Source organism: Macrotis lagotis, chromosome 1 (assembly GCF_037893015.1).
Source record: "Macrotis lagotis isolate mMagLag1 chromosome 1, bilby.v1.9.chrom.fasta, whole genome shotgun sequence".
In the NCBI taxonomy this organism is placed as follows: domain Eukaryota; kingdom Metazoa; phylum Chordata; class Mammalia; order Peramelemorphia; family Peramelidae; genus Macrotis; species Macrotis lagotis.
Window position 1 is genome coordinate 843,795,296 of NC_133658.1, and position 19,488 is coordinate 843,814,783.

Here is a 19,488-nt window from a genome sequence, read left to right on the forward strand (position 1 = left end):
GCGGGGAGGAGAGGGGCGGGGCTCTCCCCGCCACCCCAGCCCCAGCAGCAGCAGATCCCACTGCGGGGTGAACGAAGCTGGGAGTCCCCTGGAAAGGGGGAGGGAGGTTTTTAGGGGTTTGGGGGAGCGGAGGCGGAAAGCCGCAGGGAACTGGGAGAAAGCCGAGGGAAAAGATTCGCGGGGAGTCAAGGAGAGACTCAAGGCTAGAGAAACGGGAGGAGAGGCACGCGCCGAGGCAGGGACGGGGAGAGCGGGGACGGGGAGCACGGAGGGAGGGAGAGGGCGAGATCCGCGTGGGAGCGAGCACAAGGTGCCGGCCGGAGGCAGAGGGCGGAGCGGTCACACAGCGGAGGGGCCAGTTCTGGGGCACCGGGGCGGCAGAGGCGGGAGCAGGTGGAACCGGTGGCAAGCGGCCCCCGGGGCGCCCGGGCAGCAGGGGGCTCGACCCAGGCCCGCCTCTACCCTGGGGCCATGGAGCTAAACAGGAGCGCGCCCGAGCCGCCGTCCCACTGCGGTCCGGGTGCCCTGTTCCCCAACAGCAGTGCTAACAGTAGTGCCAATAGTAGCTGCGAATCTCCCCGAGGAGGCTCTGGAGCCGGCAGGTCACCCCGAGGTGAGTACTCCCCGTCTGGCTACCCCTTGCCCCACCTCTCTCCCTGTCTTCTCCATCGGGGACTCTCTGATTCCCAAAGCCCATTCCCCCCCACCCCCCGTTCCAGCTTCTTCTGCCTTTTCCTTCCTCCGGTGTCTCAGGGACCAAAACCCAAGACCATGGGGTTGGGGGTGACGAGAAGAGCAAGGGTAAGGTGCCAAGACGGGCAGCATTAGGGGACTGTGGACATAACGGGGAGCTTGCTCTGATGACTGGGGGGCAAACCCCCTTAAAGAAAACTGTTGAGTTGTAAAGACTTAGAATGCTTCTGTGAATAGGGCCCAAATGGAGCATATATTAAATCTGGTGTTGAGTCTAAGAAGCTGCCGGAGCTGAGAAGGCACTCGGGGCCGAGAAGATGGAATAGCTCCGTTTACTGAACTCCATATTTCCTAATCCCTTCAATTTGGGATCCTTTTCCTTAGGGTTTACTCGAAGCATTTCTCTTGCTGGAGTCTCCCTGAATTTATTCTACCGCCTGTCCCATGGCCTGCTCCCTCCCTCCCTCAGCATTCTGTCCCCACAAAAGCATGTCTATTGCCCATCCCATCCCATTCCAAGACTGCTGGTTCCTCTCACCTACTGTTACTCTGAGCTCACTTCCTTCAAATCCCTCTTTCCAAAATCTCTTCCTCCTCCTCATCTCCCCTGGCTTCCCGACCTCCCTTGTCACTACCATTCTCTCCATCTCCCCACAGAACAGTGGCATCCCTGCCACACCCCTTCATCCACCTCTGGATGCTAGTCTTTCTTCCACCAACTGATCATCTTTTGTGCTCTTGGCTCTTCTGCCCCTGCCCCCTGGAACCCCCTTTCTCCTTCCACAGGCCTGGTCCTTTGCTACCCCGTGTGCCTTTCAATCATCATCCTTCATTTCCTAGAATACCTGAGTCACCTTTTCCAAGGTGCCTTCCCAATTTGACTCTACTTCATTCCTATCCTTCATCTGGGAATCCTTCAGGGCAAATAGAAATTGAGCAATTAATTTGTATTTGTTTTTTGTTTTCTTATCTCTCTATCCAGAATGTATGCTTTCCCAGGACAAGTCTACCTCTCAGTGAATGGATGTTTGAATGAATGAATAGTAAAAACTTTGAAAATTATAAAGTGTTGCATGTATCATATAATATGAATTAAAAAATTAGAGAGATGAAGATAGAGAAAAGATTCAGAGATAAATAGAGGCAGACTAGAAGCTTTCAGTCTCTTTTTAGATCCAACAATCACTTTGGCCAGAGCTCCCTAGAAGACTTGCCCTTGCTCCCCTGGCATGTCTCTGTTAACCCCCAACCAGTATAATAGGGTGAATTTGGAATTAGAGAAACCCTGATTGGAATCTTGCCTGTGACACCATCAAATAAGTGATCTTTGGCCAGTGATTTAGCCACTCTGGGCTTCAATTTCCTCATCTACATAATGAGGAACAAGGTGCCCTCAAAGGTCCCTTCTAGGTCTGAATCAATGACTAATCCAAAATGAGGAAAACAATTCCTGGTGCCCACCTCATAGAACTGTTATGCAAGTTAAATAAAACTTTGTATTACAACAGTTTGCCAATCTTAAGTGTTTCCAAAGATAAATGCTAGCTTGGGCAGGTAGATAGCAGGTCAGCCTTAGATCCAAAAAAAACCTAATTTGAAATCCTGCTTCTGACAAAGGCTGGCTGTGTGACCAGGGGCAAGTAAGTCACTTGACTTCTTAGCAGTGAAGGCGATTTTCACAATTATGTGTTATAAATCAGGGTGTTTCTATAAATAGGAATTCCTCAGATTAAATGAAAAATAATCCCTGGAGAAGAGAAGCAATGCTTATAAGGTCTTTTGAGAGGATGTCTTATTTTTATGCAATATCAGAGGTATATTAGTAATTCCCTCTTGAAATCACAGTATTGATAGGACCACTTATGAAATAATATAGAAAGGAATTTGACATGAGAGAGATATGACTGTGTGAGAATGCTGTTTGTGTTTGTGTGTGCTTGTGTGTGTGTGTGTGAGTGTGTTTGTGAGAGAGATTGAGAGAGAGAATGGAGTATGTTTATCCATAAGAAAAAGACAGAGGCTGTGTGTGTTTGAGAGAGAGAACTGAGAAGTATGTATAAAGAAAAGGAAGAGAGGACTGAGTGGGAGGGTATGTGTGTATGAGAAAATATAGGAGAATTTCTGAAATGGAGTATGTGTGAGAGTGTGTGAGAAAGAGAAAAAGAAGACTAAACCATGGGAATGTGAATAATTGTGTATGAGAAGAAAGGGAGGGAGGGGAGTTTCTAAGTGATGGAGGGTTTAGGGTGGAAGGAGTCTGGGAGATGGAGTGGAATTAGGACAGGAGAGTGAGGGAGTGAGGTGGGTGACCGGAAAAGAGACAGACTTAGTAACTGGACTCAGCTAATGAAAAAAAGGGGCGGTTCCCTGCTCTGTGTTCATACTGAGTTTAACCTTATATTTAAACTTGCTTTGGCCACCATCTCAAATGAAGAGAATTGGAACTGAGAAGGAACAGAGGAGACTTCTCCCTTACTAGGTTGAGCTCTGTCCTGGCGTCTCGAAGGTCACCAACTGTAGCTGATGCTTTGCCTGAGCTCCTTCCTTTCAGTTCCATCTACTTTCCTCTGGCCTCATCTTTCTATTTTTTTCCTTTTCTCCATCTGCTCTTATTGGAAAGCTCATTCCAGCTTGGTCCCCCTTTTTCCACCTATATGACTCTGGAGAGCACTGCAGTGACATTGCAGCAGCAACTTTTACTGCAAAGATCTTAGCATCAGATTCAAATTTGTGGAGGACCTCAGAGGTCACCTACTCTGCTTCCAGTCCCCATTTTATGGATAGGAAAATTGAGGTCTAGGAAGGGAAAATGATTTGCTCAAGGTCATCCAGGAAGCAAGCCCTTAGAGGAAGGATTTAAATCCCTTTACAGATGTACTGTCATTAGCTTGCTCTTTGACCTTGGGCAAGTCACTTTATCTTCTGGGCTTTCATTTTCTCATTTGTACAATGAGATGAGTTCCAAAGAGAGGGCAGTATTTTAAAAGAAATGGAATTGGGGCCGCTAGGTGGCACAGTGGATAAAGCACTGGCCCTGGAGTCAGGAGTACCTGGGTTCAAATCTGGTCTCAAACACTTAATAATTACCTAGCTGTGTGGCCTTGGGCAAGCCACTTAACCCCATTTTCCTTGCAAAAACCTAAAAAAAAAAAAGGAATTGGACTCTTGGGTTTGAAATATATCATTACAAAAATTATAATCAGCATTTCTACAGTTTTTAAGAATTATGAAGCATTTTCATTTTAACAAGTCTGCAAAGGGGCAAGTATGATATTGCCAAAAAAATGGGTAGGACAGATGACAATAGAAAATAAACTCCCTGAAAACAAGAATTGTTTCATTCATATGTGTAATGAATTAATGGATGAGAAAACTAAGGCTCAGAGGAACTAAAGGATTCTAAACAAGCAACATTAAGAGAAAAACTTCAAACCAAGGTCCTTTTTTTACCCAAGTCCAGTGGTTTGTCCTCTAAGGCACAGTGGCTGTTAGCATTTTGATGGGACCCAAGTATGTTTGGCTAGGCAATTGAAGATATTTTAGAGAAAAGTACAGAAAATTAAGCCTATTTTCACAATGAAAAATTTCTTCCCACAGTAAGTGTTTCAAAAGTGGCACTGAAGTGTAATGGAACACTTGAAGTTGAAGTTCTGGCTGGGTCCATTGGAGGGCAACTTAGAAGGAAAGAGCCAAGACACTGGTATCCCAGAACTCGAATTCAAATACTGATGCTAATGCTAATGACTATCAGTCAGTTAACCTTGTTGGGTCTCAGTTTTCTTTTCTGTGAAATGAGACGGTTGGACTAAATGATCTTTGAGATCTTTTTTTAAATTTTTTATTTTAGTTTTTGTAAGGCAATGGGGTTAAGTGGCTTGCCCAAGGCCACACAGCTAGTTAATTATTAAGTGTCTGAGGCTGGATTTGAACTCAGGTACTTCCTGACTCCAAGGCCAGTGTTCGATCCACTGCACCACCTAGCTGCCCCCAAGATCTTTTTTAGCTTGTAATCTGTGGTCTATAGATGCTTTCAGTCCTGATACTTATTGGTTATGTAACCATGGGCAAATCACTTTACTACTGTGAACCTCAGATTCCTCATCTGTCACATGTGGCTAATAATACTTTATCTCTGATCTCCTAGGTTATATAGCCCAACTTGTCATTGAACAGGAAATCCTTCCATGATATCCCTAATGAATAGAAAAACTAAGCGTTCTACTTGAAGGCTTTCAGTAAAAGGGAACCCATTACCTTCCAAAGCATCCCATTCTACTTTTGAAAATCTCTAATGGTTAGAAAATTTTTCCCTACATCAAATTGCAATTTGCTTCTCAGTAGTTTCCACCCACTGATCATAATGCTATTCTCTAGAGCTAAGCATAACAAGACTAATTTTTCTTCCAAGTGACAGCCCTTCAAGCTCATCCTATCATATCTCCTCTGAGCTTTCTCTGCTCCGTACTAAATATCCCCACTTCTTTCAACCAGCTATTTAATGGAATGTCTCCAATCAGCCTACCATTCTGGTTAACTTCATCAGAACACTGATTCAGTGGTATCAAACTCAAATAGAAATAAGAGCCACTAAACCATATAGAAGAACCCATAGGTACACCATTGACTTAGAAAACCATATAGTAACATCATCTTTGTTTTATTGTATCTTTATGTATTTCATTAAATTGTTCTCAATTACATTGTAATCCAATTCATATCACAGGAGGGTAGTAGGCTTGCAGGCCCCAGGTTTGATGACTCTATACTAACTTTTATCAATATTTCCTAAAATGTGGCATGCAAAACTGAATTTCATACTCTAGACATGGTCTATAGCCAACTAGTATGTCCTTTGTACTGGACATTTTACTTCTCTGAATTCAGTTTTAACTCGCATTAGATTTTATGGTTGTCATGTCCTTCCATTGACTGATATTGTTCTTAGAATCCACTAAAACCCCCAGTGTTACTTTCAGACAAACCAACATCTAGACATGCCTTTTCCAGTCTTGTACATATTAAGTTGATTTTTTTGAACCCAAGTATAGGGCATTCTATTTGTCCTCATCAAACTTCCTCATTCTAATCATTCTAATCCACCAAGATCTTTTTAGATCCTTACTCTGTTATCTGATATGTTTATGCCATTTGTAATCATTCTAACCCCTTCATCCATATTTTATTAATTTAAAAAATTGAACAGTACAGAAACAAGCATATAATAGCTAGTACAGTGGATAAGCGTTATGGACCTATAGTCAGGAAGAACTGAGTTCAAATATAGCCTTTAACACTCACTAACTGATTAACCTGACTCAGTTTCCTTAACTAGACAGGTAGTGAGGTGTGATGGCTTAGAATCCAGTCTCAGACATTTACTAGCTATATGACCTTGGGAAAGGCACTTAATCCTAACTGTCTCACATCCAGGACTATCTCCAGTCATCCTGATTTGTATCTGGCCACTGGACCCAGATGACTCTGGAGGAGAAAATGAGGCTGGTGACTTAGCACATCCCCCTCCCACCCCCACCCCACTCAAATCCAATTCATGTGCTTGTCATGGATCACCTCCCTGATGTTGTGGTCTTCTTTGAGAATGAAGGACAAACATTATCCCTCAACTATAAAATGGGGATGAGAACAACAGCTCTGCCTCCAAAAGTTGTGAGAATCAAATGAGATAATATTTATAAAGCACTTTGTAAATTCTCTAGCACATAATAGTCATTTAATAAACATTTGTTTTCTTTTTTTCCCACACCTTAACATAAATCCATCAATCACTTTTTTTCAGGTCTCATTATTCAATAAATTCTAAATCCACTAATTATACCCATCATCTAACCCACATCTCCATTGTGTTCAAAAGATAACTTTAGAAACTTTGTCAGTTGTTTTGCTTAAATCTAGGTATATTGTACCTACAACTAGTAACCCTATAAAAATGCTTTTAGCATGACATGTCCTGTTATTAATAGGGATTTACTTCTTTCTCTGGATGTTTTGAAATCTGTTCTTCCATAATCTAAGGTACATTTCAAGCAATAGGTGGAATGAATGACCACTTGCTCCAGAGTTCTGTCCTTCCAACTTCAAGCAACCACTTCCTCCTTGTTGATCAAAATCAGACTCAAAAAATGTTTTCCCTCACCACTTCCCCAATCAGTTGTGGAATAATTTTTCCCATTAAGGCAAATCAAGAATTTATCAACCATTCCTCCATGATAGAGACAGAGTTCCAGTGATAGTTGGAATAATTAAAGTCTTCCTATCACTACAATATTATGCTATCTGTGTCACCTGTTTTCCAAACATTTACTCTATTTCCTCTTCTTGTCTGGGTGGTTTGTGAAATGCTCACACCAATGTGGTTTCTCCCTTTCCTTTCACTGATTCTCACCCAAATACTCTCCTTTCCACATTCTTTCCAAGTCCTGGATTTCTTTACTTAAATGTATCCTCTTATTATATAATCCTGTTTTACTACCCCTTTGATTAATTCTCTTCACTTTGAATCATGTCATACCTTGCCATAGCTATAGTCCAGCCATGAGTTCCCTCCTAATCAATTCTCAGGGAGAACCATGAGGTCACATTTGTCTTTGTGTGTTAGAATCTCTCATTCACCTTCAGTTTATTTTCCCTCCTTTGTGAATTTGTGGATTGACATCTGAGGCCATGAATTTTATTGCTGGCCCTTTTCTTGGATATTATCTCCTGTGAATTACTGGTCCTCTCTATTGATTCTTCCTCTTTTGCACCTTCCTCACTCTGTGGTGTTGTTTGGTAGAAAGATGTGTGTGTGTGTGTGTCTGTGTCTGTGTCTGTCTGTGTGTGTGTCTGCATGTGTGTGTGTGTGTGCGTGTGTCTGAATAAGCATGCAGTTTTCTTCCTCCCCTTCCCTTTTCAATTTAAAGCCATCTTGATTAGATTTACAAGACTCCAGGCAAATATACTTTGAACAATCCTCATTAGGTGTATATTATCGCCAGCCAAGAGTCCACTATTCCTATATTTTCAACTATAGTTGATAAATCTAAATCTACCAAAAGTGTTGTGAAAAAAATGCTTTAGAAACCTTTTTAAAGTACTAAAGAGGGGAGGTGGTACAGTGGATAGAGCACTGGTCCTGGAGTCAGGAGTACCTGAATTCAAATCCAGCCTCAGACACTTAATAATTACCTAGCTATATGGCCTTGGGCAAGCCACTTAATCCCATTGCCTTGCAAAAAAAAACCATCTAAAGTACTAAAGAAATAGGAGCTGCTATTATTTTATGTCATTTCTTATTCACATTGTAAAGGGAAAAATACTACAAATATTTACATTTCTTTTACATTTCTTTATCATACATCACTCACTTTTCATGAAACTAACAGGATCATGAGGAATAATTTTGAAAATACAGCTTGAGATATTTTCCTAAGCAGTAGTTCCTAACCTAGGACCCTCAAGAGATCCATGAATAGATTTGAGAACTTAGAACTTTTAGTGTTTTGATATAATTGGTTTTCTTTGTAGTCATATGTATTTTATATCCTTAGAAACATTATTCTGAGAAAGGATTCATGGGTCTCACTAGAATCATTAGCACAAAGGTCTAGAACTTTCTCCTCTAAGGCCTCTTCTAGTTCTAACATTTTAATTCAAGAAATTTATTAAGCACTTACTATGTGCTCTTTGCTGTGGCTCCAATGAGAGATACCACACAGCCCCTGCTCTCAAGAAATTTAAAATCAAATGGGATTCTATCTCTACCCTGTCTCTGACTCCAGAAAATCCTGTCATCACACCATTCCTCCCCCACCCCGCGCCCTACACTCTCAGTGTCAGCCTGACTACCCTGTTTGCTCTTTGGCTTTTCTGGCTGAAGGAATGAAATTATCTGTCACCATTTCTAGACTATGGTTGCTGCTTCAGGATGTCCTTCTGAGCCCCTTCTTGACTTGGTCCAGGCAGGGTACTTTCTACTTCATCCTTCTTCTTCCTTTTCTCATCTTCACCAGTCTCTCAATCACCAGAGCATCCTCCACCCATGGTTTGTGAGGTTGGATGTGGGAGTGGGGAATGAGGGGAAAAGTCCTGTCATAGTCCCTGAACCTAACTTACTTCCAGCATCCATATATTGCTTCATTGTCTGGACTTGTTGGTCTTCCTAAGCCTCTCTGCAGAATGTCACTGGGAACCAGCACTAATTGTAGATCCCTTCATATCTTAGCTTCCTAACTCCAAGCTTTCCTGGGTATCCCTACCTCAATGGATTTTCCTTTGTTTTTCCGGAGTCTTCTTTCTCTGCCTGTCATTAAATATGATTGGTCTCAAGATTCTATCTTCAGCCCTCTCCTTTACATCCTCCAGGATCTCATCCATGCAAGTACCTTCTATGTGTGAGTGACTCCAATATCTTCTTAGTTTTCCCCTTTATCTTCCTAGTCCCCTTACTCTTTACCCTGAAGCCCACAACCTCTTTAGTATTCTCCCCTCACACTCCTATCTTCTTCCCCTTCATTCTTCTTGTCCCCTCTACATTTGCCCCAGTTTTCTCCTCTTTTTTCCAGATCTTTCTATACTGCTCAGCCTTTCTTCTCTCCCTAACCCTATTTTGGGGTAGGGACAGTCAGTCACCTATTTGTGCCTATTTTGGACTATTTGTGCCCAACCTGTGGCAGAGAATTCCAAGCTCATATTGGTCTGATCAGCCACAGTAGAACACATAGTAATTTGTCTCAAACATTGTGATGTCATTTTGATCTTCTTCGATAATGAAGGACAAGAACCAGAACCTTCTATGTACTAACCACTATACTGAGTGCTGGAACAGAGCTCACCCCCAGCAGAAGGCTACATAGTACCAAGATGCCCTGAATGGGCATGGTTTTCTCATCCTGAGAAGGAATGTAAAAGAAAAGATGGATTGAACTAAGGGGCAGAATGCTGACACATGATGGAGAAAGGAAGCAAAGGGTGATATTGCCTAAGAATCCTTCATGTGATAATGGAATTCCAGTCCTGGGTGACCTTCTACATTCATAGCTCCCTTAAAGCTATCACTAAACATCCTTCCTGGGTACTGAGTTTCACAATTCCCTCACCCATTTCTGAGTAGCTCCCCATAACTTTTCTCAGGGATTTACCTAGATGACCTCCAACTATGCTCCCATCTTTTATCCATCTCTTCATCCATGTACCCATCCACAAATTATCCACTCACCTATCCTTCATTCATTCAGTTAATAAGCTTTCTTCTTTTACTTCCATGTAGGTTGACTTCTTGCTCCTGCAGTGTGGATGAATATCAGCATACATACTCAATTCCACAACACAAATAGCATTAGCTCCTTTGATGTCTGGGGAATGAAACTAACCTTTAGTTAGTCCCTAGTCTATAGGGCAGAAAGACTACCCAAAGAAACCAGGGCTTAGTTAAAACTGTTTGACCAAAATAGTATGTGACTTAAGAGAAGTGTATGGACAGAACAAACGTCCAAGCTTGCATCTCAGAGTACATAGATCCATACTCATACCCATGGATTGTAGAGGAAACTAGGTGAGGGTTCAAAGGAAAATATAATATTATTCCTTTGGAATGGCCTCATGTCATCCCAAGGAGCTCCTACCACTTTTAAGTGGGTTTTTTAATACTTCTTATCATTAGACCAATAATTTGGCTATACTCTGAAAGGGAACAAGGATGGAATGCAAAATCCACATTTTTAGAAAATTCTTTACTTTAAACTTTTGCAGCAGCTCCCAAAAACATTTAAATAAAGAATAAAAAATGGGGACTGAAGGCAGTTGGACAGCTAGGTGGTACAGTAGATAGAGTACTGGTCTTAGAGTCAGGAGGACTGGAGCTAGAATCTGACCTCAGACATTAGATGCCTACTAGCTGTATGATCTTGGACAAATCACATCTAATTCGCATCTGGTCACTGGACCCAGATGACTCTGGAAGAGCACCCCTCACTCAAATCCAATTTCTGTGCTTGCCATGGCATCACTTCCCTGAGGTCATAGTCTTCTTTGAGAATGAAGGACAGCATCATGAGGCAGCTAGATGGCATAATGAATACAACACTGGGCTTGGAATCAGGAAGACTCCTCTTCATGCATTAAAACCAGCTCAGACTAGCTGAGTGACTCTGGGCAAGTCACTTAACCCTATTTACCTCATTTTCCTCATCTATCAAACTGGAGAAGGAAATGACAAACCATTCCAGTATCTTTGCAAAGAAAATCTCAAATGTGGCCACAAAGAGTCAGAAATGACTGCACAACACAATTACTTCAACTTATAGGATAAATAGTTCAATGGTTTAATGGTTAAATATAAGCCAAGAGCTAAAATTTAAAGGAAAACTAAAAAAAAAGAATTCCAATACCTAACCATAATTTTAAGTACCCTTTTCTTTCCAATGCTCAAATGTAAACAAATTCCCTTTATTTGTTCAACAAACATCTTTTAAAATAGGGAACTGCTTTTGTACAGGGGTATCTGCTAGATTTTAAAGTAGATAAGGTCAAGTCATGTCCTCAGAAGTCATTAAGAAGGGAAACAAAACAAAAATGAATAAATTTCAAGATAAATTATTGAGTGAAAAGAGCATGGACTTTGGCTAGAGGATCTGGTTGGGAATCATTCTCCATGATACTTTCTACCTTTCTACCTTTGTGATGATAAGCAATTTATTTCATGTCCCTGGACTTCAGTTTCTTCAACTATAAAATTAGGAATTGAACTAGCTGATCTCAAAGTCCTCTTTCAATTTTCAGTCCTTTTCTCTATGTGCAGAATATGGATATAAGATAATATGAAATTCTTATGATGCAACATGGCAGTTTAGCCATCATCTTTAGTGCCTCTGGTGAAGAAAAAAACCATATTCTTAGTTAGTTCTTCACACTCCACCCCAATAGGCTTCCTTCCAGTTATTAACTACCTATTTGCAACTCACAAGGGCGATAATTTGCCTTCTCACCTCTGCTCTTTAGCTCTGAATGAGAGAACCTTATCTCCCAGCACATTTTTTCCCAAGGGCAGAATGCTTTTTTATCTCTGTCTCATTCCTCTGGGGGACATGGTTTCAGAACTTTCTAGCCTGGGGTTCTACAAACAGCATATTTAAGAGGGAAGAAGCTACAACAAGATCTTTACTTTCTGCCAGCCATAAAAGTTTCTCTCTTGATTAGACTTTTGATTCTTTCAAATAAGTCCTTACATCTGGTTGGGGGGTTTTTTGGGGGGGGGCTGGTTTTTGCAAGGTGATGGTGTTAACTGACTTGCCCAAGGCCACACAGCTAGGTAAGTATTAAGTGTTTGAGGTCTAATTTGAACTCAGGTCCTCCTGACTCCAGGGCCAGTACTCTATTCACTAGACCACCTAGCTGCAAGTCCTTCCCTCTGAAAGAATGAGGTAATATACCAGATAGAGGGCTGAAGCTGCAATCTGGAGAGATCTGGGTTCAAACCCTGCCTCAGTTACCCAGCTGTGTGATGCTGGGCAATTTATTTAACTTCTTTCCCTCAACTGTCAAGTGGGAATAATTATAGCATCTACCCCTTAGAGAAGTTATAAGAATCAAATGAGATGACATATATAAAGTCCTTTGCAAACTTTAAGCTCTGGTATTATTTATTAGTATCTAATTTCCTAAAAAGTTGTCTCTTTGCTAAATTTCATCCATAGCCACTCTCCCAAGCCTCACTTTTTACTCCAGAATATTTTAATTCTCAGTTGAATAGAACAAGACTTCAGTAGAGGTACATTTGGATTTTCTCAAAATGAAGAGGGTCAGGGGAACCCTGGAACTGGAGGGAAGGGCTCCTGGTCTGAGGATATATGATGGAGGGACCTCAAGTTCAGCAGATCCTGACCAACCTCTGTTGCCATCTTTTCTGGGTCCCAGAGCTGGAGTTGGCAGTGAGGGTGACCCTGTATGTTGTGATTTTCCTGCTGAGTGTGGGAGGAAACATGCTGATAATCACAGTTTTGGGACTAAGTCGTCGCCTGCGGACGGTCACCAATGCCTTCCTGCTCTCACTGGCTGTCAGCGACCTACTCCTGGCCATGATCTGTATGCCCTTCACCCTCCTGCCCAACCTCATGGGCACCTTCATCTTCGGCACTGTAGTCTGCAAGACTGTCACCTACCTCATGGGTGAGCTCCCACCCCTGCCTTGCATCACTTGTCCTAGAGAGAGGAGATGGGTAAATAGGAGATGATGGAGTGCAGTATTGTCTCTGTGTGCAGGATATGGGTATGATAATATGAAATTCTGTGATGTAACGTGGCAGTTTAGCCATCATCTTTAGTGCCTCTGGCGAGTATCTCAGGGTTGGGTAAATAGAAGGATCCTTTCTAGGATTTAAGGTCTAGGGGGCTGGGGATGCAGAGCGTTTGAGGTCATAGGAAGTTATCCTTGGCCTCAGTTGGCATGGTGACGATGTATCTCTTGCTCACCTCTTTCCCCAGGAGTGTCTGTTAGTGTGTCCACCCTGAGCCTGGTGGCCATCGCCCTGGAGCGCTACAGTGCCATCTGCCGGCCTCTGCAGGCACGCGTGTGGCAGACACGCTCCCACGCCGTGCGTGTCATCGTGGCCACATGGCTGGTGTCTGGGCTACTCATGCTGCCCTATCCCGTGTACTCTGTTGTGCGGCCTGTGAACCGCCGCGTACTACAGTGCACGCACAACTGGCCCAGCGAGGAAGTGCGCCAGGCATGGTAAGCTTCAGCGCTCTGGGAATAACTTGGTACCCCTCTACCAGTTCACCCGGGGCTCCTCCTCCGTGGGCTTCTGAGTGTGAGTGCCCTTCCCTGGTCCCTGCAACACATCCTGGGAGATCCCTTATCCTTAGTCCTCTGGTTGACCAGGACTCCTGTATCAGCCTCCATACCTGGCCCGAGGAGCTCGGCTCCCACCCCAGAGGCGCCTGTGACGCCCTTCCTAGGGGCACCCCCCCCCCCCCATGGAGTCAGAATCACTGTAGGTAAATAAATTGCAAGCTTCAGACCTCAGAGGGCGGGCCTCGCTGTAGGTGTGGTCAGGGATGCTCAGCATCCCAAGTTCCAGTCCCCAGGTAGCTTCCTAACTCGTCAGCAATCCCCCTCGCGTGGGTCCCAGGTGCGGGGGGGGGGGGGGGGGGGGGTCGGGGTCCCGGAGCTGTTCTGGTTCTGTGATTGGTTAGGGCTAGGGGAGGCTGCGATAGACCGGTGTCCTCGCATGCATCGATTGGGGAGTTGGAGGGGGAGGGGCCCAGGGCGAGGTCTACGGTTCTTTGATAGGATGATCCGGATAGCTTGCCCCTCCCTGCTCCACAGGTCGGTGTTGCTTCTCCTGTTCCTGTTTTTTGTTCCTGGCGTGGTCATGGCTGTGGCTTACGGTCTCATCTCCCGCGAACTCTATCTGGGGATCCGCTTCGAGAGCCAGAGCCAGAGGCAGGGGCATGGGCAGCAGGGCCATAACGGAGACCGCAGTCACAGCGGATTACCTGGTGGGCCAAGCCCAGGTCAGCCGGAGGGTGCTGCTGAGGAGGGGAAAGGGGGACTGACTTGGAAAAATGATCCGAGGTAGAGGAGGGACCCCAAGCCAATTAGGGCTCAAGAGGGACCACTGGATGACAAGTGGAAGACGCTTAGAGGTCATTCAGTGATATTTTACAGATGAGGAAACTGAAGGTCAGAGGGGTAAGTACCCAGGTCAGTCAAATAGTGAGTGGCACTTACTCTTATTTTTCTGAGACATATAGCTCTTTTTTCAACCAAGTCCTTAGAAATCTTCTCATTCCCAACTGAAGAAACTGAGGCCAAGTGACTTGCCCAAGGTCACACTAATAGTAAATTCCTCAGTCAGATTCGTTTCAGAACTCAGGTCTTTAGACTACCAATACTGCTCAGAATGATTCAAAGATCATAGTTAGATTAGAAGTTATAGAGTCAGAAGGCAGTAAAATGAAAGGAAGTCCAAGAATGTTGGAGCTGGAGATCAGGTGGCTAAGCAGGGTCTTGTATACATCTATCAACCTTAATTTCTTTCCTTCCTCCCCTGCTTATTTAGCACTTTCCAATGGGCCAAGTACCCGAGCATCCATAGGCCAGGATGGTGATGGCTGCTATGTGAATCTCCTCTCAGAACAATCTGGAATGGAACTCTCAGCATTGACCCCCACTGCCTCTAGAAGGGATGCCCGAGGCCCTGGCCCTGGGGTGAGCTCATGGTCAGCTCAGGCTCAGGCTCAGCTGCAGGCCAAGAAGCGGGTAGTACGGATGCTGCTGGTCATCGTGGGGCTGTTTTTCCTATGCTGGCTGCCCTTGTACAGTGCCAACACATGGCGTGCCTTTGACAGGGAAGGTGCCCATCGTGCCCTCTCCGGAGCCCCTATCTCTTTCATCCACCTGCTCAGCTATGCCTCTGCCTGTGTCAATCCACTTGTCTACTGCTTTATGCATCGGCGATTCCGTCAGGCCTGCATGGCCACCTGTGCTCGATGTCGACCCCACCCACCCCATGCCCGAGTTGCTCGAGCCGGGCCCAGGCTAGGTGATGACCATGAACTTGATCATCCCACTACCTCCCTATCTCGTCTCAGCTATACAACTGTTAGCACCCTGGGTCCTGGCTGAGGGTATCCTAAGACATGCAGACCATATCTTGTTTAGGAAGATAGGGAACCAACCCAGAGAAATACACTGTCCCTTCCTCCTTGGGGAAAAGGGTCCCTTCTGTCTTAGGAAAAATGGTTATCCTACCATAGGGAGTCAGATTCCTCCCCACTCCTGCCTCAGGGTGACATAGGCATCACTTCCTTAAGAACTATGAAAAGTTCTAATCTGGCACTGAACCCAAACTAAACTGCCACTGGGCACAGCACACAGGATTAACAGTCTTAACATGAATACACTCCTAGAAATCATATACCCCAAGACAAGAAAGACCTCCCTGGACTAGAATTGTTAACACCTACCAGAGCATTGTCCTACCTGGGGAGGTTCTAAGGGTAGCTCAGGTGATCCTTGACCTACCAGGAACTCTTCTTGGCAGGAAAATGGACCTCACCTGCCCCTACACTGAAGCTCACAGTCAGCCCTGACCCTGTGTGCACAGAACAGACCCAGGACTTCCCCTGGATATGTGCCCCTAGTCTGCACTGAGAATCCTGATCCTGACCATATCTGTTAGACCACAAATCACTTACATTTATTTCAGAGCCCTTGAAGACACATAAGACACATGGACGTCAAGGAAGAGGTAGAAATGAAAATAGCCTCTATTCCTGATGCCAGTATGCTTATGGGGTCAGAACTATAGGAAGGTTTATGCCTAGAATATGGGGAGAACTTGACCCCAAACTAAGCTCTTGGTGGAAAGGAACTCAGGAGAGCAGGAATATATATACTCTAGATCTCCTCATCTGCCCTTCATCTCTATAATTCCAAACATATCTTCTCATGCACTCCAGTCACCTTCCATGGTGCATACCTGTTACCTCATCCCCTAGTCACCCCAGTCAATATGTGTGTATGTGTGTGTACATATATATATGTAGATATATATATGCATCTGCTATCCATATGACAACCCTTCATGCATGTGAATACAGTGATCTTGTGACCACCCACCTTCTCCAACCCCTTTACAGACTAAACATCCCCAGTCCTTCATTACTAATGAGCCATCATTTGTGTGGCAATTTAAGGTTGACAAAGTGCATTTGTTACCTTTATTTGTTCCTTCATCCAGTCCTTGAATTGTATGGCCTCTAGTCCTCTCATCACCCTGATTGCCCTCTTCTGGACATTATCCAGTTTTCCAGTGCCCTTAAAAATAGTGTGCCTACAACTCAGCATAATACTCCAGATGTGGTCTGAGAGAGACAGAGTCCAACAGTGGGACTGTGATCTACTTTGCTTTGGACTTTTTCCCCTTAAAAAAAGATGTTAATTTTTTTGTCTGTCTCTTACAAATGTGACCAGCATTTTTCTTTTCCAGTAAATTATTGTTATTGCTTAAAACCTTCCATGGCTTAGTGAAAGGGAAATGGAGGTAGCAATGTGAGCTGCCAGGCTAAAATTGAACCTAGGACCCAGGCTGTATAATCCAAGTGGAGCTCATGGTGTGCCAGAGTAGGCTCATTTAGGGCCCAAGGCCACTCTCCCCATGGAGTCCATGTATGAAGGTCTCCTTACCTCTGCACCCTGAGGACGAAGTAGAGAAGGATGCCTCCAGCAACAGGTTCATGTATGAAAGCAGAAGAAAATCATATTGGAAATGTATACTCTGAATAGACTTTGAAGGAACTCAAATGCCAGGCAAAGGGGTCAGACCTCATGACCTTAAAACAATTTAGAACTTACAACACACTTATAAGTATTGTGAGGTATGTGATGCAGGTCTCTGGCTCAGAAGAAATTAAAAAGCACTGTTCAAAGTGTTTTCTTAAACCAGTCTTTATGATCAGAGGCAGATTGACTTACCAGAGGTCACATATCTCATTGTGTTAAAAACTGGAATCTAAAATGGTCTGATTCCAAATCTAGGCTTTCTGATCTTGAGATCAAGGGACAGGTAAGACCTGAATAGGGAAAAGGGAAAAGGGCAGCACAGATTACAAGGTTAGTCAGTGCTCTAACTGTTAGGGAGTGAAGAAAGCTTTCTATAGGGATATAGGAAGAAAGGAAAGGATGCTGCTGGTTTCTGGGAGCCAGGCCTACCCTGTAATCATACTTATGGAGGCAACTTAGTGCAAAGAGAAAGGGTTTTAAACTTGTGAGACAAGGAACCTGGGTTTAGATACCAGTTTAGCCACCAGCTCCATGTGTAAATTTAGGCAGACCTCTTTCTCTGGGCCTGAGCTTTGCCATCTCTGAAATTAGGGGGTTGGACTTAACTCACCAGCTAAGGCTTTAGAGCTTTGACAACCTATTGTTGTATTATGAATCATGCTCATGGGTGGCATTCTCTCAGGAGACATGGAGGAAGAGGAAGAAAGACTAAGGGGACAGGGAAGAACCAGAGAAAGGAATAATGAGGGAAAGGGCACAGATGTAACTGAACATGACAAGATGAGAGAGAATGAGATGGAAATGGGTATGAATGAGGGTGAATAAAAGTGGGGGTGAAGGAAGTTAATAAGGAACATGGGGTAGGAAGATTGTTGAGGGGTGAGAATACAGCTGGAGGATAGTGAGGGTGGGGACTAGGAAAAATGAGGAAAGGGTAGAAACAGAAATGTGGAACTGTGGAGGGTGGAAAAAAAAATAAGAAAAGATGAGGAAACAGAGACCCAGAAAGGGTAAGTGACTTGCTTCAGGTTAACACAGGTAGGAATTATCTAAAATAGGTTTTAAATCCACATCTTCTTGCCTTCTCCAATACTACATCCACTATGCTGAGTAAGAAGAGAAAATTAAGGTATCAAGCAAAAGAAATAGGAAGGAGAGAACATCTCTCCTTTGTGTAGCACTTTAAGGTCCACAAAGTGCATTTGTTGCTATTATTTGTTCCTTCATCCAGTCCTTGAATAGTATGGCCTTCCTGTCACCATCTTGATTGCCCTCTTCTGGACATTATCCAGTTTGCCAGTGCCTTTAAAAATAGTGTGCCTACAACTTAGCATAATACTCCAGATGTGATCTGAGAGAGTCAGGGTCCAACAGTGAGACCATAATCTCCTTTTCTCCATACTTTTTCCCCTTAAAAAAAGATGTCAATTTTTTAAAATCTGTCTCACAAATAAATGTCAGAAGAAGAAGGTAGATAAAGAAGACTATATTTCCATCCACTGGAGCCTACAAGGACTACAAGGTCATGGAAGGAAGGTCTTACTATAGGGGTGAGAAGATTTTCAGAAGAGGCAAGTCTAGTCTTCAGTGAATGGTTTAGATTTATTTCTTCTAATCCTCATAGTTAATCACACATATGGACTTTCCAGATGTTATTATAACAGTGGTGCTTTGGAATACTGGAAGCAATAATATCACTGGAACAAAAGATTTTATAGTTAAAAGAATTCTTAGAAAAGTCTTTATTTTACAGATAAGGAAACTGAGGGACGGAGAATAGAATTGATTTGTCCAAGACAGTAAATGTAATTCATTCTCTCTCTCTCTCTCTCTCTCTCTCTCTCTCTCTCTCTCTCTCTCTCTCTCTCTCTCTCTCTCTCTCCCCAAAGGTCTGAACCCATTCCTTTTGATTTCACTTTCACTGCCCTTTCCACTAAACATATCCTCCTAGTTATCAGGTACAGGATTAAATCTTATTGATAAGATCCATAGTATCTCTGGGACTCATTTTGGAGATGAAGCAGGAGTGAAAAGAAGAAAAGTGTCCTCAAGTCACCAAACTAACAGTACAGAGCCAGGAGTATCAGCTGAAGGCAAGAAAGAGAATTCAGAATTCATCTATGTGTCTATGGTTGTCAGAAGTGGACAGTGTAGAACAGAAAGGCTTTTGCTTAGAAATTGACCAGATGAATTCTCTATTGTAGCATGGAAGGGAAGTTAAGTCTTAGGTGACATAAAGACTTTCCATAACAGTCCTCAGACCGCACATTTCTCTCATTCCCTATAGATATTTGTTAAGCAGAATAATCTTTATCTAATGATTCAACTCATCCCAATTATATACAAAACCATATGAATACCAGTGTATTTATGGCATCTGGAATGGTTGGCTGACTGGCGTTTGGACTGCTCAAGCATCAGATTACTAATGTCTTATTCAGATTCTTTTGGGATCTACATGTTGGGATAGATGGGTAGATTGGAAAGAAGGAAAGACATTAAAATACCAT

The 19,488-nt window shown here is 43.5% G+C and overlaps 1 protein-coding gene across 1 annotated transcript; it reads left to right on the plus strand.

The window, feature by feature from the left end:
• The first annotated feature begins 471 nt into the window (after window positions 1-471).
• CCKBR (cholecystokinin B receptor) lies at window positions 472-15,916 on the plus strand. Its single transcript, XM_074190917.1, has 5 exons — window positions 472-613; window positions 12,604-12,855; window positions 13,171-13,420; window positions 14,018-14,205; window positions 14,754-15,916. Exons 1-5 carry the CDS (start codon window positions 472-474, stop codon window positions 15,317-15,319), a joined length of 1,398 nt encoding a protein of 465 aa, XP_074047018.1. The 3' UTR covers window positions 15,320-15,916.
• The last annotated feature ends 3,572 nt before the right edge of the window (window positions 15,917-19,488 follow it).

Coding starts and splice junctions, on each gene's coding strand:
- CCKBR (XM_074190917.1), top strand. CDS start 472: ATGGAGCTAAACAGGAGCGCGCCCGAGCCGCCGTCCCACTGCGGTCCG. Junction 614..12,603: donor AGCCGGCAGGTCACCCCGAG/GTGAGTACTCCC, acceptor TCTGGGTCCCAG/AGCTGGAGTTGGCAGTGAGG. Junction 13,421..14,017: donor GAGGAAGTGCGCCAGGCATG/GTAAGCTTCAGC, acceptor CCTGCTCCACAG/GTCGGTGTTGCTTCTCCTGT.